The 17928-nt window shown below is 46.4% G+C and overlaps 1 protein-coding gene across 1 annotated transcript in view; it reads right to left on the bottom strand.

The window, feature by feature from the left end:
* PDXK (pyridoxal kinase) overlaps positions 1–10430 on the bottom strand; it is a 39746-nt gene extending 29316 nt beyond the window's left edge. Inside the window, exon 1 of the mRNA XM_040422747.1 lies at positions 10289–10430. Coding sequence (XP_040278681.1) covers positions 10289–10387 — 99 coding nt within the window. The 5' untranslated portion in view covers positions 10388–10430. The remainder of the gene's footprint in view (positions 1–10288) is intronic.
* Positions 10431–17928: the final 7498 nt, after the last annotated feature.

The following is a 17928-nucleotide window of genomic DNA, read 5'->3' as shown; positions in this document are numbered from 1 at the left end:
CTCCATGACTGTGCTCTCATCTTATATAAGGAGTAGAGCGTTCTCTTGGTATTACATCATCCCTCTCCTATAGGGGCACCTGGAATGCTCCATGGTGTCTGCTCTCATCTTATATAAGGAGTAGAACGTTCTCTGGGTATTACATCATCCCTCTCCTATAGGGGCACCTGGAATGCTCCATGACTGTGCTCTCATCTTATATAAGGAGTAGAACGTTCTCTGGGTATTACATCATCCCTCTCCTATAGGGGCACCTGGAATGCTCCATGGTGTCTGCTATCATCTTATATAAGGAGTAGAACGTTCTCTGGGTATTACATCATCCCTCTCCTATAGGGGCACCTAGAATGCTCCATGACTGTGCTCTCATCTTATATAAGGAGTAGAACGTTCTCTGGGTATTACATCATCCCTCTCCTATAGGGGCACCTGGAAGTCTCCATGACTGTGCTCTCATCTTATATAAGGAGTAGAGAGAGAGAGAGAGAGAGAGAGAGAGAGAGAGAGAGAGAGAGAGAGAGAGAGAGAGCGAGAGAGAGCGAGAGAGAGAGCGCGAAGGCCGACCTCGAGAGGAGAGAGAGAGGGCAAAGGCCGACCTCAGGCAGGGAGGAGAGAGAGAGAGAGAGAGAGAGAGAGAGAGAGAGAGAGAGAGAGAGAGAGAGAGAGAGAGAGAGAGAGAGAGAGAGAGAGAGAGAGAGAGAGAGAGAGAGAGAGAGAGAGAGGGCAAAGGCCGACCTCAGGCAGGGAGGAGAGAGAGAGAGAGAGAGAGAGAGAGAGAGAGAGAGAGAGAGAGAGAGAGAGAGAGAGAGAGAGAGAGCGCGAGAGAGAGCGAGAGAGAGAGCGCGAAGGCCGACCTCAAGCGGAGAGGAGAGAGAGAGGGCAAAGGCCGACCTCAGGCAGGGAGGAGAGAGAGAGGAGGCAAAGGCCGACCTCAGGCAGGGAGGAGAGAGAGAGGAGGCAAAGGCCGACCTCAGGCAGGGAGGAGAGAGAGAGGAGGCAAAGGCCGACCTCAGGCAGGGAGGAGAGAGAGAGGAGGCAAAGGCCGACCTCAGGCAGGGAGGAGAGAGAGAGGAGGCAAAGGCCGACCTCAGGCAGGGAGGAGAGAGAGGAGGCAAAGGCCGACCTCAGGCAGGGAGGAGAGAGTGGGTGAAGGCCGACGATATGCAGTGAGGAGGAAGATGCCGAAGACTGAATTCAGGCATAGAAGAGACAGAGGGGGCAGACCAACCTCAGGCTACGAGGAGACACAGGGGGCAACGAACCTCAGGCTGAGAAAACAGAGAGGGTGGAAATTGACTTTTGGAGGGGAGCAGAGATAGATTGAAAGTTGAACTCAGGTAAAGGGGAGAGAGAGGCTGTAGAATGACCTCTAGCAGAGGGTGAAAGCTGACCTCACGTGAAGGGGGGAGAGAGAGGGTGAAAGCCAACCTCAGATGGGGATGAGTGACAGAGAGGGCAGACCAACCTCAGGCAGAGAGGAAAGAGAGGGGTAGAGGAGATCAACATCAGACGGGACATTAGAGAGAAGGTGGGGAGTGGTTGACCCTGAACAGTCATCTGCACCACCTAATATACAGTCAGTCACCCGGACCACCTTCACACACCCTCTCACTCATCTGCACCCCCTCATCTCCTGGTAAATATGATGTGATATAGTATTCATATAAACGTAACCATACATTTCACATCACGCTGATATATACAGTATAGAGAACGAGCAGAAAGATGGTGAGCCCCCTTGGCGTGTGCTCCGTGCCGTGTGCTCTCAGCTTATGTACGGCTTCGCTCAGGCTTCCGTCAAAAATAGTGGCGAGTAAAGTTCCGCCTGCAGGGCTTTCTCCAAAAAACATTCTCCAAAATGGAAACCTAATAAATCCCGTTATACTCAGTGGGATCTGTTAGGCTCCGGCACTTCTGTTATTCTTGTTTTTCTATTCCTATAACAGCAATAACAGCGCTAATGTGAAAGTCGCCCAAGTATAACGTGCTCCACGGTGTCTGCTCTCATCTTATATAAGGAGTAGAACGTTCTCTGGGTATTACATCATCCCTCTACTATAGGGGCACCTGGAATGCTCCATGACTGTGCTCTCATCTTATATAAGGAGTAGAGCGTTCTCTTGGTATTACATCATCCCTCTCCTATAGGGGCACCTGGAATGCTCCATGGTGTCTGCTCTCATCTTATATAAGGAGTAGAACGTTCTCTGGGTATTACATCATCCCTCTCCTATAGGGGCACCTGGAATGCTCCATGACTGTGCTCTCATCTTATATAAGGAGTAGAACGTTCTCTGGGTATTACATCATCCCTCTCCTATAGGGGCACCTGGAATGCTCCATGGTGTCTGCTCTCATCTTATATAAGGAGTAGAACGTTCTCTGGGTATTACATCATCCCTCTCCTATAGGGGCACCTAGAATGCTCCATGACTGTGCTCTCATCTTATATAAGGAGTAGAACGTTCTCTGGGTATTACATCATCCCTCTCCTATAGGGGCACCTGGAAGTCTCCATGACTGTGCTCTCATCTTATATAAGGAGTAGAACGTTCTCTGGGTATTACATCATCCCTCTCCTATAGGGGCACCTAGAATGCTCCATGACTGTGCTCTCATCTTATATAAGGAGTAGAACGTTCTCTGGGTATTACATCATCCCTCTCCTATAGGGGCACCTAGAATGCTCCATGACTGTGCTCTCATCTTATATAAGGAGTAGAACGTTCTCTGGGTATTACATCATCCCTCTCCTATAGGGGCACCTGGAATGCTCCATGACTGTGCTCTCATCTTATATAAGGAGTAGAACGTTCTCTGGGTATTACATCATCCCTCTCCTATAGGGGCACCTGGAATGCTCCATGGTGTCTGCTCTCATCTTATATAAGGAGTAGAATGTTCTCTGGGTATTACATCATCCCTCTCCTATAGGGGCACCTAGAATGCTCCATGACTGTGCTCTCATCTTATATAAGGAGTAGAACGTTCTCTGGGTATTACATCATCCCTCTCCTATAGGGGCACCTGGAAGTCTCCATGACTGTGCTCTCATCTTATATAAGGAGTAGAACGTTCTCTGGGTATTACATCATCCCTCTCCTATAGGGGCACCTAGAATGCTCCATGACTGTGCTCTCATCTTATATAAGGAGTAGAACGTTCTCTGGGTATTACATCATCCCTCTCCTATAGGGGCACCTAGAATGCTCCATGACTGTGCTCTCATCTTATATAAGGAGTAGAACGTTCTCTGGGTATTACATCATCCCTCTCCTATAGGGGCACCTGGAATGCTCCATGACTGTGCTCTCATCTTATATAAGGAGTAGAACATTCTCTGGGTATTACATCATCCCTCTCCTATAGGGGCACCTGGAATGCTCCATGACTGTGCTCTCATCTTATATAAGGAGTAGAACGTTCTCTGGGTATTACATCATCCCTCTCCTATAGGGGCACCTGGAATGCTCCATGGTGTCTGCTCTCATCTTATATAAGGAGTAGAACGTTCTCTGGGTATTACATCATCCCTCTCCTATAGGGGCACCTAGAATGCTCCATGACTGTGCTCTCATCTTATATAAGGAGTAGAACGTTCTCTGGGTATTACATCATCCCTCTCCTATAGGGGCACCTAGAATGCTCCATGACTGTGCTCTCATCTTATATAAGGAGTAGAACGTTCTCTGGGTATTACATCATCCCTCTCCTATAGGGGCACCTGGAATGCTCCATGACTGTGCTCTCATCTTATATAAGGAGTAGAACGTTCTCTGGGTATTACATCATCCCTCTCCTATAGGGGCACCTGGAATGCTCCATGGTGTCTGCTCTCATCTTATATAAGGAGTAGAACGTTCTCTGGGTATTACATCATCCCTCTCCTATAGGGGCACCTAGAATGCTCCATGACTGTGCTCTCATCTTATATAAGGAGTAGAACGTTCTCTGGGTATTACATCATCCCTCTCCTATAGGGGCACCTGGAATGCTCCATGACTGTGCTCTCATCTTATATAAGGAGTAGAACGTTCTCTGGGTATTACATCATCCCTCTCCTATAGGGGCACCTAGAATGCTCCATGACTGTGCTCTCATCTTATATAAGGAGTAGAACGTTCTCTGGGTATTACATCATCCCTCTCCTATAGGGGCACCTGGAATGCTCCATGACTGTGCTCTCATCTTATATAAGGAGTAGAACGTTCTCTGGGTATTACATCATCCCTCTCCTATAGGGGCACCTGGAATGCTCCATGACTGTGCTCTCATCTTATATAAGGAGTAGAACATTCTCTGGGTATTACATCATCCCTCTCCTATAGGGGCACCTAGAATGCTCCATGACTGTGCTCTCATCTTATATAAGGAGTAGAACGTTCTCTGGGTATTACATCATCCCTCTCCTATAGGGGCACCTAGAATGCTCCATGACTGTGCTCTCATCTTATATAAGGAGTAGAACGTTCTCTGGGTATTACATCATCCCTCTCCTATAGGGGCACCTAGAATGCTCCATGACTGTGCTCTCATCTTATATAAGGAGTAGAACGTTCTCTGGGTATTACATCATCCCTCTCCTATAGGGGCACCTGGAATGCTCCATGACTGTGCTCTCATCTTATATAAGGAGTAGAACGTTCTCTGGGTATTACATCATCCCTCTCCTATAGGGGCACCTGGAATGCTCCATGACTGTGCTCTCATCTTATATAAGGAGTAGAACGTTCTCTGGGTATTACATCATCCCTCTCCTATAGGGGCACCTGGAATGCTCCATGGTGTCTGCTCTCATCTTATATAAGGAGTAGAACGTTCTCTGGGTATTACATCATCCCTCTCCTATAGGGGCACCTAGAATGCTCCATGACTGTGCTCTCATCTTATATAAGGAGTAGAACGTTCTCTGGGTATTACATCATCCCTCTCCTATAGGGGCACCTGGAATGCTCCATGACTGTGCTCTCATCTTATATAAGGAGTAGAACGTTCTCTGGGTATTACATCATCCCTCTCCTATAGGGGCACCTGGAATGCTCCATGACTGTGCTCTCATCTTATATAAGGAGTAGAACATTCTCTGGGTATTACATCATCCCTCTCCTATAGGGGCACCTGGAATGCTCCATGACTGTGCTCTCATCTTATATAAGGAGTAGAACATTCTCTGGGTATTACATCATCCCTCTCCTATAGAGGCACCTGGAATGCTCCATGGTGTCTGCTCTCATCTTATATAAGGAGTAGAACGTTCTCTGTGTCAGTTTCTATGCAGAATGAGAGAGGGAAAGTAGACTGTAAACGGGAGTCACTCAGTACGGAAAAGGGAAAACTGGGAAATATTGCACATTTGGTGAAAGTCTAACAATTTTGTGTTAGGCTCAGTTCACATCCCCGGCGCCTGTTGAATGAGGTTACCAGAGTTCACCGGATCTGACCTTGCCAGATACTGCCATTCACCGTCGGATCCAATCGGCTATAAGGGGATCCATCTGCTTTTCAGCAAGAGTGCCGGGTTCTGGCCAGACAAAAACCGATCCTCATGCTGGAAGGAGGCCAGACCCTTGCTGGATCGCTTTATAGTCTATAGGGTCCAGCGGTGAATGGTAGTAACCAGCAATGCTGGACCCGGTGAACTCTGGCCGACTGTTCTCTGCCGGATCAGGTTACCAGAGATGTCAACTCTGCCTAAGCCAGGTCAATAGATAAGTGTAGCAGAGCTGGGTGTAAGACCCTGAGTGATAAGGGTGAAGTTACTAATCTCTGCCAACGCTGCACAAAGGTAACTGAACAGCGGACGCAGCAAAGAGTCGAGATCGAAGATTGCAGAATCGGTTAATGATAAACAGGAAAATCACAGATCTGACGCAACCAACCGTGAGCGCAGGTAGAACAGAAGAAGCAATCATCTACAACGTGGCTTCCGAGAAGTCCAGCACTGAGAGCGGCTCGTGACAAGAGTCAAAACTCGTGGTGACCTGACCGCGACGCTGAAAGATTAAAGACGTTAATCTGGTGTACTACAAGTAACAGCATAAAAAAATTCTAAAAATAAATATTGTCCAAAATGAATCCACATTTGGAATTAGGTCTACAGGTCACCGGACATACAAAAAAAAAAGTCTAAACGCCAGGTACGATTGACGTTTGTCAGAAAGTTCAGATTTTGGCATCAGAGAAACAATCATTATGTGAGGCCACAAAATACGGTATATTGACATTGCAAGGAAACACATGAGGCAGAAGACGTCACCGTCACACATGAGAAGGGCCGACGGCGCACCAGAGACGTCACCGTCACACAAGAGAAGGGCCGACAGCGCACCGGAGACGTCACCGTCACACATGAGAAGGGCCGACGGCGCACCGGAGACGTCACCGTCACACATGAGAAGGGCCGACGGCGCACCAGAGACGTCACCGTCACACATGAGAAGGGCCGACGGCGCACCAGAGACGTCACCGTCACACATGAGAAGGGCCGACGGCGCACCGGAGACGTCACCGTCACACAAGAGAAGGGCCGACGGCGCACCGGAGACGTCACCGTCACACAAGAGAAGGGCCGACGGCGCACCGGAGACGTCACCGTCACACAAGAGAAGGGCCGACGGCGCACCGGAGACGTCACCGTCACACAAGAGAAGGGCCGACGGCGCACCGGAGACGTCACCGTCACACATGAGAAGGGCCGACGGCGCACCAGAGACGTCACCGTCACACAAGAGAAGGGCCGACGGCGCACCAGAGACGTCACCGTCACACATGAGAAGGGCCGACGGCGCACCAGAGACGTCACTGTCACACAAGAGAAGGGCCGACGGCGCACCGGAGACGTCACCGTCACACATGAGAAGGGCCGACGGCGCACCAGAGACGTCACCGTCACACATGAGAAGGACCGACGGCGCACCGGAGACGTCACCGTCACACAAGAGAAGGGCCGACGGCGCACCAGAGACGTCACCGTCACACATGAGAAGGGCCGACGGCGCACCGGAGACGTCACCGTCACACATGAGAAGGGCCGACGGCGCACCGGAGACGTCACCGTCACACATGAGAAGGGCCAATGGCGCACCGGAGACGTCACCGTCACACATGAGAAGGGACGATGGCGCACCGGAGACGTCACCGTCTCCTCACGGTCCGGACCTCACATTCCAGGGATCTTCTAATCCTCTCCTGCTGCGCACAAAGCTTCATACTCAGGTCGCGAGTTCATTAAAACGGTTTTATAAATCATATGCGGTAGAAAAATCTAATAACACTGTAAATAACAATCACCGCGGCGACAGGAATGGAGCGGAACAGAACGCCAAAATTCAGGGACATATCACCAAAAGAAGACTCCAGTGGAGGTCATCATCACAGAAGGACTGGAGCTTAGTACTTACGCTCCACTATTTGTGGGGTGGTATTCGCTCCTGACACTGACGTCACCAGAGCCTCAGGTGAGACCACCACCCCTTTTATATAAGACCTTTACCTCAAGGACCCTCACAAGCTGGAGAGCAGATGTCCCAGCCTGAGCTAGTCCACCGTAACGAAGCTGTAATACTTCCTAAGGACTATGTACATTAGACCCTGAGCGGAGCTGCAGATGTCCACACCATGGCACCAGGACCAAGTTCTCTCAAGATGCAATGGAATCCTTCCAAGTCACCCCCTCCAAAGGAGGTCTGAAGGTGGAGAAAAGGTCACTGCCTTCACCTCTGCAGGAGGCGTGTGAGGTAACGGCTCAGGCGGGAAGAGTCACATGAGTCGCCCCAGAGACGGGTCAAAGCTCAATCCGACTCCTCCAGAGGCGAGGAATTCCTGGAGCCTCTGTCCAGGTCTGGACCTCATCAAGACCTTAATGCAAGACCATGCCTTCTCCACCAGCGCCGGGCCCCGTACACACCAGCGCCGGGCCCCGTACACACCAGCGCCGGGCCCCGTACACACCAGCGCCGGGCCCCGTACACACCAGCGCCACCAGCGCATCCTTCTTCTGCATCCGATCCCTGTTTTTTTTTTTTGCAGATTGGAAATGAAACTGTTCAATAAAGCAGCAAAAAATGTTGCGAGCAAAACGTGGTCTGTCCGTATCTGTACGTCAACACCACCATCCACCTCATACATGGTGGCGTGGAGACGGCGGGGATACGCGGAGCACAGAGCGTTTACAGCCCTTATGTAAGGAGTGTGATATCATCCCTCTGACACAACACCAATGAGAGATCAGGATGGGATAGAACTGGGAGAAACTGGGACCATTATAACTGGAGACGAGACATCGGAGCTTCGACCACAACTCAACCATCTCCACGTCCTGAACCGAACAAGGAAATTACCGACATTCACCACATTTTACATCTCAACGACGCGCCCCCACCTCTCCCCGTCCCTCACCCGAGCCCCCTCTTCTCCCCTTCGCTCACCCGCGCCCCCTCTTCTCCCCTTCGCTCACCCGCGCCCCCTCTTCTCCCCTTCGCTCACACCATCGCCCCCACTTCTCCCCTTCGCTCCCCCGCTTCTCCCCTTCGCTCACCATCGCCCCCTCTTCTCCCCTTCGCCCCCTCTTCTCCCCGTCCCTCACCCGCACCCCCTCTTCTCCCCTTCGCCCCCTCTTCTCCCCTTCGCCCCACGCGCCCCCTCTTCTCCCCTTCGCTCACCCGCGCCCCCTCTTCTCCCCTTCGCTCACCCGCGCCCCCTCTTCTCCCCGTCGCTCACCATCGCCCCCTCTTCTCCCCTTCGCCCCCTCTTCTCCCCTTCGCTCACCCGCGCCCCCTCTTCTCCCCTTCGCCCCCTCTTCTCCCCGTCCCTCACCCGCACCCCCTCTTCTCCCCTTCGCCCCCTCTTCTCCCCTTCGCCCCCCGCGCCCCCTCTTCTCCCCTTCGCCCCCCGCGCCCCCTCTTCTCCCCTTCGCTCACCCGCGCCCCCTCTTCTCCCCTTCGCTCACCCGCGCCCCCTCTTCTCCCCGTCGCTCACCATCGCCCCCTCTTCTCCCCTTCGCCCCCTCTTCTCCCCTTCGCTCACCCGCGCCCCCTCTTCTCCCCTTCGCCCCCTCTTCTCCCCTTCGCTCACCATCGCTCTCTTTTCTCCCCTTCGCTCCCTCTTCTCCCCTTCGCTCCGTCTTCTCCCCTTCACCCCCTCTTCTCCCCTTCGCCCCCTCTTCTCCCCTTCGCCCCCTCTTCTCCCCTTCGCCCCCTCTTCTCCCCTTCGCCCCCTCTTCTCCCCTTCGCTCACTCGCGCCCCCTCTTCTCCCCTTCGCCCCCTCTTCTCCCCGTCCCTCACCCCCTCTTCTCCCCTTCGCCCCCGCGCCCCCTCTTCTCCCCTTCGCTCACCCGCGCCCCCTCTTCTCCCCTTCGCTCACCCGCGCCCCCTCTTCTCCCCTTCGCTCACCCGCGCCCCCTCTTCTCCCCGTCGCTCACCATCGCCCCCTCTTCTCCCCTTCGCTCACCCGCGCCCCCTCTTCTCCCCTTCGCTCACCATCGCTCCCTCTTCTCCCCTTCGCTCCCTCTTCTCCCCTTCGCTCCCTCTTCTCCCCTTCGCTCCCTCTTCTCCCCTTCGCCCCCTCTTCTCCCCTTCGCCCCCTCTTCTCCCCTTCGCCCCCTCTTCTCCCCTTCGCCCCCTCTTCTCCCCTTCGCTCACCATCGCTCCCTTTTCTCCCCTTCGCTCCCTCTTCTCCCCTTCGCTCCGTCTTCTCCCCTTCGCTCCCTCTTCTCCCCTTCGCCCCCTCTTCTCCCCTTCGCCCCCTCTTCTCCCCTTCGCCCCCTCTTCTCCCCTTCGCTCACTCGCGCCCCCTCTTCTCCCCTTCGCCCCCTCTTCTCCCCGTCCCTCACCCCCTCTTCTCCCCCTCTTCTCCCCTTCGCCCCCCGCGCCCCCTCTTCTCCCCTTCGCTCACCCGCGCCCCCTCTTCTCCCCTTCGCTCACCCGCGCCCCCTCTTCTCCCCTTCGCTCACCCGCGCCCCCTCTTCTCCCCTTCGCTCACCCGCGCCCCCTCTTCTCCCCGTCGCTCACCATCGCCCCCTCTTCTCCCCTTCGCTCACCCGCGCCCCCTCTTCTCCCCTTCGCTCACCATCGCTCCCTCTTCTCCCCTTCGCTCCCTCTTCTCCCCTTCGCTCCCTCTTCTCCCCTTCGCCCCCTCTTCTCCCCTTCGCCCCCTCTTCTCCCCTTCGCTCACTCGCGCCCCCTCTTCTCCCCTTCGCCCCCTCTTCTCCCCTTCGCCCCCTCTTCCCCCTGTCGCTCACCCGCGCCCCCTCTTCTCCATTCACACCACTTCCTCCCCGGATTCCGGTACCTGGAGCGGGAAGGACGCCGCCTTGTTGCCCACATATCCCCGCACGACATGGCTCTGGATGGAAAGGACCCGACACTCAGCGGCCGCCGGCTCCTCCATCACCTGACACTGCGGCGGAACAGGCGGAGCTAAGACAGCTCAGGAGGAGGGGGCGGGGAAAGGCGGGGGCCTCCAGAGAAGAGACCCGCCCACCAACAGGGAGACGAGACCCCGCCTACTACCGGAAGAGACCCCGCCTACTACCGGAAAAGACCCGGGCGACCAAATGAGAGATACCGGGAATAGACAGAGAGAGGAGATAATATACAGAGAGAGGGTGTAATATACAGAGAGAGGAGATAATATACAGAGAGAGGGGATAATATACAGAGAGAGGAGATAATATACAGAGAGAGGAGATAATATACAGAGAGAGGAGATAATATACAGAGAGAGGGTGTAATATACAGAGAGAGGAGATAATATACAGAGATAGGAGATAATATACAGAGAGAGGATATAATATACAGAGAGAGGAGATAATATACAGAGAGAGGATATAATATACAGAGAGAGGAGATAATATACAGAGAGAGGAGATAATATACAGAGAGAGGGTGTAATATACAGAGAGAGGAGATAATATACAGAGAGAGGAGATAATATACAGAGAGAGGAGATAATATACAGAGAGAGGAGATAATATACAGAGAGAGGAGATAATATACAGAGAGAGGAGATAATATACAGAGAGAGGGGATAATATACAGAGAGAGGGTATAATATACAGAGAGAGGAGATAATATACAGAGAGAGGGTATAATATACAGAGAGAGGAGATAATATACAGAGAGGAGATAATATACAGAGAGGGTATAATATACAGAGAGAGGGTATAATATACAGAGAGAGGAGATAATATACAGAGAGAGGAGATAATATACAGAGAGAGGAGATAATATACAGAGAGGAGATAATATACAGAGAGGGTATAATATACAGAGAGAGGGTATAATATACAGAGAGAGGAGATAATATACAGAGAGAGGGTATAATATACAGAGAGAGGAGATAATATACAGAGAGAGGGTGTAATATACAGAGAGAGGAGATAATATACAGAGAGAGGAGATAATATACAGAGAGAGGAGATAATATACAGAGAGAGGGTATAATATACAGAGAGAGGGTATAATATACAGAGAGAGGGTATAATATACAGAGAGAGGAGATAATATACAGAGAGAGGAGATAATATACAGAGAGAGGGTATAATATACAGAGAGAGGAGATAATATACAGAGAGAGGGTATAATATACAGAGAGAGGAGATAATATACAGAGAGAGGGTGTAATATACAGAGAGAGGGTATAATATACAGAGAGAGGAGATAATATACAGAGAGAGGAGATAATATACAGAGAGAGGGTGTAATATACAGAGAGAGGAGATAATATACAGAGAGAGGAGATAATATACAGAGAGAGGAGATAATATACAGAGAGAGGGTGTAATATACAGAGAGAGGGTGTAATATACAGAGAGAGGGTGTAATATACAGAGAGAGGAGATAATATACAGAGAGAGGAGATAATATACAGAGAGAGGAGATAATATACAGAGAGAGGGTGTAATATACAGAGAGAGGGTGTAATATACAGAGAGAGGAGATATTATACAGAGAGGAGATAATATACAGAGAGAGGAGATAATATACAGAGAGAGGGTGTAATATACAGAGAGAGGAGATAATATACAGAGAGAGGAGATAATATACAGAGAGAGGGTGTAATATACAGAGAGGAGATAATATACAGAGAGAGGGTATAATATACAGAGAGAGGAGATAATATACAGAGAGAGGAGATAATATACAGAGAGAGGAGGTAATATACAGAGAGAGGGTATAATATACAGAGAGAGGGTATAATATACAGAGAGAGGGTATAATATACAGAGAGAGGGTGTAATATACAGAAAGAGGAGATAATATACAGAGAGAAGAGATAATATACAGAGAGAGGAGATAATATACAGAGAGAGGGTATAATATACAGAGAGAGGGTATAATATACAGAGAGAGGAGATAATATACAGAGAGAGGAGATAATATACAGAGAGAGGAGATAATATACAGAGAGAGGAGATAATATACAGAGAGAGGGTGTAATATACAGAGAGAGGAGATAATATACAGAGAGAGGATGTAATATACAGAGAGAGGAGATAATATACAGAGAGAGGAGATAATATACAGAGAGAGGAGATAATATACAGAGAGAGGAGATAATATACAGAGAGAGGAGATAATATACAGAGAGAGGAGATAATATACAGAGAGAGGAGATAATATACAGAGAGAGGGTATAATATACAGAGAGAGGGTATAATATACAGAGAGAGGGTATAATATACAGAGAGAGGAGATAATATACAGAGAGGAGATAATATACAGAGAGAGGGTATAATATACAGAGAGAGGGTATAATATACAGAGAGAGGAGATAATATACAAAGAGAGGAGATAATATACAGAGAGATGGTATAATATACAGAGAGAGGAGATAATATACAGAGAGAGGATATAATATACAGAGAGAGGAGATAATATACAGAGAGAGGATATAATATACAGAGAGAGGAGATAATATACAGAGAGAGGGTGTAATATACAGAGAGAGGAGATAATATACAGAGAGAGGAGATAATATACAGAGAGAGGGTGTAATATACAGAGAGAGGATATAATATACAGAGAGAGGAGATAATATACAGAGAGAGGGTATAATATACAGAGAGAGGGTATAATATACAGAGTGAGGAGATAATATACAGAGAGAGGAGATAATATACAGAGAGAGGGTGTAATATACAGAGAGAGGGTATAATATACAGAGAGAGGGTATAATATACAGAGAGAGGAGATAATATACAGAGAGAGGAGATAATATACAGAGAGAGGGTGTAATATACAGAGAGAGGAGATAATATACAGAGAGAGGAGATAATATACAGAGAGAGGATATAATATACAGAGAGAGGAGATAATATACAGAGAGAGGAGATAATATACAGAGAGAGGGTGTAATATACAGAGAGAGGAGATAATATACAGAGAGAGGAGATAATATACAGAGAGAGGGTATAATATACAGAGAGAGGGTATAATATACAGAGAGAGGGTATAATATACAGAGAGAGGAGATAATATACAGAGAGAGGAGATAATATACAGAGAGAGGATATAATATACAGAGAGAGGGTGTAATATACAGAGAGAGGGTGTAATATACAGAGAGAGGAGATAATATACAGAGAGAGGGTGTAATATACAGAGAGAGGGTGTAATATACAGAGAGAGGGTGTAATATACAGAGAGGAGATAATATACAGAGAGAGGAGATAATATACAGAGAGAGGAGATAATATACAGAGAGAGGATATAATATACAGAGAGAGGGTGTAATATACAGATAGAGGAGATAATATACAGAGAGAGGGTGTAATATACAGAGAGAGGGTATAATATACAGAGAGAGGGTGTAATATACAGAGAGAGGAGATAATATACAGAGAGAGGAGATAATATACAGAGAGGAGATAATATACAGAGAGAGGGTATAATATACAGAGAGAGGGTGTAATATACAGAGAGAGGGTATAATATACAGAGAGAGGGTGTAATATACAGAGAGAGGGTGTAATATACAGAGAGGAGATAATATACAGAGAGAGGGTATGATATACAGAGAGAGGGTGTGATATACAGAGAGAGGAGATAATATACAGAGAGAGGAGATAATATACAGAGAGAGGGTATAATATACAGAGAGAGGGTATAATATACAGAGAGAGGATATAATATACAGAGAGAGGGTATAATATACAGAGAGAGGATATATTATACAGAGAGAGGGTGTAATATACAGAGAGAGGAGATAATATACAGAGAGAGGAGATAATATACAGAGAGAGGGTGTAATATACAGAGAGAGGAGATAATATACAGAGAGAGGAGATAATATACAGAGAGAGGAGATAATATACAGAGAGAGGGTGTAATATACAGAGAGAGGGTATAATATACAGAGAGAGGGTGTAATATACAGAGAGAGGAGATAATATACAGAGAGAGGAGATAATATACAGAGAGAGGAGATAATATACAGAGAGAGGATATAATATACAGAGAGAGGGTATAATATACAGAGAGAGGAGATAATAAACAGAGAGAGGAGATAATATACAGAGAGAGGATATAATATACAGAGAGAGGAGATAATATACAGAGAGAGGGGATAATATACAGAGAGAGGGTGTAATATACAGAGAGAGGGTGTAATATACAGAGAGAGGATGTAATATACAGAGAGAGGGGATAATATACAGAGAGGAGATAATATACAGAGAGAGGGTATGATATACAGAGAGAGGGTGTGATATACAGAGAGAGGAGATAATATACAGAGAGAGGAGATAATATACAGAGAGAGGGTATAATATACAGAGAGAGGGTATAATATACAGAGAGAGGATATAATATACAGAGAGAGGGTATAATATACAGAGAGAGGATATATTATACAGAGAGAGGGTGTAATATACAGAGAGAGGAGATAATATACAGAGAGAGGAGATAATATACAGAGAGAGGCGATAATATACAGAGAGAGGAGATAATATACAGAGAGAGGGTGTAATATACAGAGAGAGGGTGTAATATACAGAGAGAGGAGATAATATACAGAGAGAGGAGATAATATACAGAGAGAGGAGATAATATACAGAGAGAGGATATAATATACAGAGAGAGGAGATAATAAACAGAGAGAGGAGATAATATACAGAGAGAGGAGATAATAAACAGAGAGAGGAGATAATATACAGAGAGAGGAGATAATATACAGAGAGAGGGTGTAATATACAGAGAGAGGAGATAATATACAGAGAGAGGAGATAATATACAGAGAGAGGGTATAATATACAGAGAGGAGATAATATACAGAGAGAGGAGATAATATACAGAGAGAGGATATAATATACAGAGAGAGGAGATAATATACAGAGAGAGGGGATAATATACAGAGAGAGGGTCTAATATACAGAGAGAGGGTGTAATATACAGAGAGAGGATGTAATATACAGAGAGAGGAGATAATATACAGAGAGAGGGTATAATATACAGAGAGAGGGTATAATATACAGAGAGAGGAGATAATATACAGAGAGAGGGTATAATATACAGAGAGAGGGTATAATATACAGAGAGAGGAGATAATATACAGAGAGAGGAGATAATATACAGAGAGGAGATAATATACAGAGAGAGGAGATAATATACAGAGAGAGGGTATAATATACAGAGAGAGGAGATAATAAACAGAGAGGGTGTAATATACAGAGAGAGGAGATAATATACAGAGAGAGGATATAATATACAGAGAGAGGGTGTAATATACAGAGAGAGGAGATAATATACAGAGAGAGGATATAATATACAGAGAGAGGGTATAATATACAGAGAGAGGGTATAATATACAGAGAGAGGAGATAATATACAGAGAGAGGAGATAATATACAGAGAGAGGAGATAATATACAGAGAGAGGGTATAATATACAGAGAGAGGGTATAATATACAGAGAGAGGATATAATATACAGAGAGAGGGTATAATATACAGAGAGAGGAGATAATATACAGAGAGAGGAGATAATATACAGAGAGAGGAGATAATATACAGAGAGAGGGTGTAATATACAGAGAGAGGAGATAATATACAGAGAGAGGAGATAATATACAGAGAGAGGAGATAATATACAGAGAGAGGAGATAATATACAGAGAGAAGAGATAATATACAGAGAGAGGGTGTAATATACAGAGAGAGGAGATAATATACAGAGAGAGGGTGTAATATACAGAGAGAGGAGATAATAAACAGAGAGGGTGTAATATACAGAGAGAGGAGATAATATACAGAGAGAGGATATAATATACAGAGAGAGGGTGTAATATACAGAGAGAGGAGATAATATACAGAGAGAGGATATAATATACAGAGAGAGGGTATAATATACAGAGAGAGGAGATAATATACAGAGAGAGGAGATAATATACAGAGAGGGTATAATATACAGAGAGAGGGTATAATATACAGAGAGAGGAGATAATATACAGAGAGAGGAGATAATATACAGAGAGAGGAGATAATATACAGAGAGAGGGTATAATATACAGAGAGAGGGTATAATATACAGAGAGAGGATATAATATACAGAGAGAGGGTATAATATACAGAGAGAGGAGATAATATACAGAGAGAGGAGATAATATACAGAGAGAAGAGATAATATACAGAGAGAGGGTGTAATATACAGAGAGAGGGTATAATATACAGAGAGAGGAGATAATATACAGAGAGAGGGTGTAATATACAGAGAGAGGATATAATATACAGAGAGGGTGTAATATACAGAGAGAGGGTATAATATACAGAGAGAGGGTATAATATACAGAGAGAGGAGATAATATACAGAGAGAGGAGATAATATACAGAGAGAGGAGATAATATACAGAGAGAGGAGATAATATACAGAGAGAGGAGATAATATACAGAGAGAGGAGATAATATACAGAGAGAGGAGATAATATACAGAGAGAGGGTGTAATATACAGAGAGAGGAGATAATATACAGAGAGAGGAGATAATATACAGAGAGAGGGTATAATATACAGAGAGAGGAGATAATATACAGAGAGAGGAGATAATATACAGAGAGAGGAGATAATATACAGAGAGAGGGTATAATATACAGAGAGAGGGTATAATATACAGAGAGAGGAGATAATAAACAGAGAGGGTGTAATATACAGAGAGAGGATATAATATACAGAGAGAGGGTGTAATATACAGAGAGAGGAGATAATATACAGAGAGAGGGTATAATATACAGAGAGAGGGTATAATATACAGAGAGAGGATATAATATACAGAGAGAGGAGATAATATACAGAGAGAGGAGATAATATACAGAGAGAGGAGATAATATACAGAGAGAGGGTGTAATATACAGAGAGAGGAGATAATATACAGAGAGAGGAGATAATATACAGAGAGAGGAGATAATATACAGAGAGAGGAGATAATATACAGAGAGAGGAGATAATATACAGAGAGAGGGTGTAATATACAGAGAGAGGAGATAATATACAGAGAGAGGGTATAATATACAGAGAGAGGGTATAATATACAGAGAGAGGAGATAATATACAGAGAGAGGAGATAATATACAGAGAGAAGAGATAATATACAGAGAGAGGGTGTAATATACAGAGAGAGGGTGTAATATACAGAGAGAGGAGATAATATACAGAGAGAGGGTGTAATATACAGAGAGAGGGTGTAATATACAGAGAGAGGATATAATATACAGAGAGGGTGTAATATACAGAGAGAGGGTGTAATATACAGAGAGAGGGTATAATATACAGAGAGAGGATATAATATACAGAGAGAGGGTATAATATACAGAGAGAGGAGATAATATACAGAGAGAGGAGATAATATACAGAGAGAGGAGATAATATACAGAGAGAGGAGATAATATACAGAGAGAAGAGATAATATACAGAGAGAGGGTGTAATATACAGAGAGAGGAG

The sequence above is a fragment of the Bufo bufo genome, chromosome 3, assembly GCF_905171765.1.
Source record: "Bufo bufo chromosome 3, aBufBuf1.1, whole genome shotgun sequence".
NCBI classification, from domain to species: Eukaryota; Metazoa; Chordata; class Amphibia; order Anura; family Bufonidae; genus Bufo; species Bufo bufo.
The sequence above is the reverse complement of the archived record's forward strand: the minus strand, read 5'-3'. Positions and strand labels throughout refer to the sequence as shown.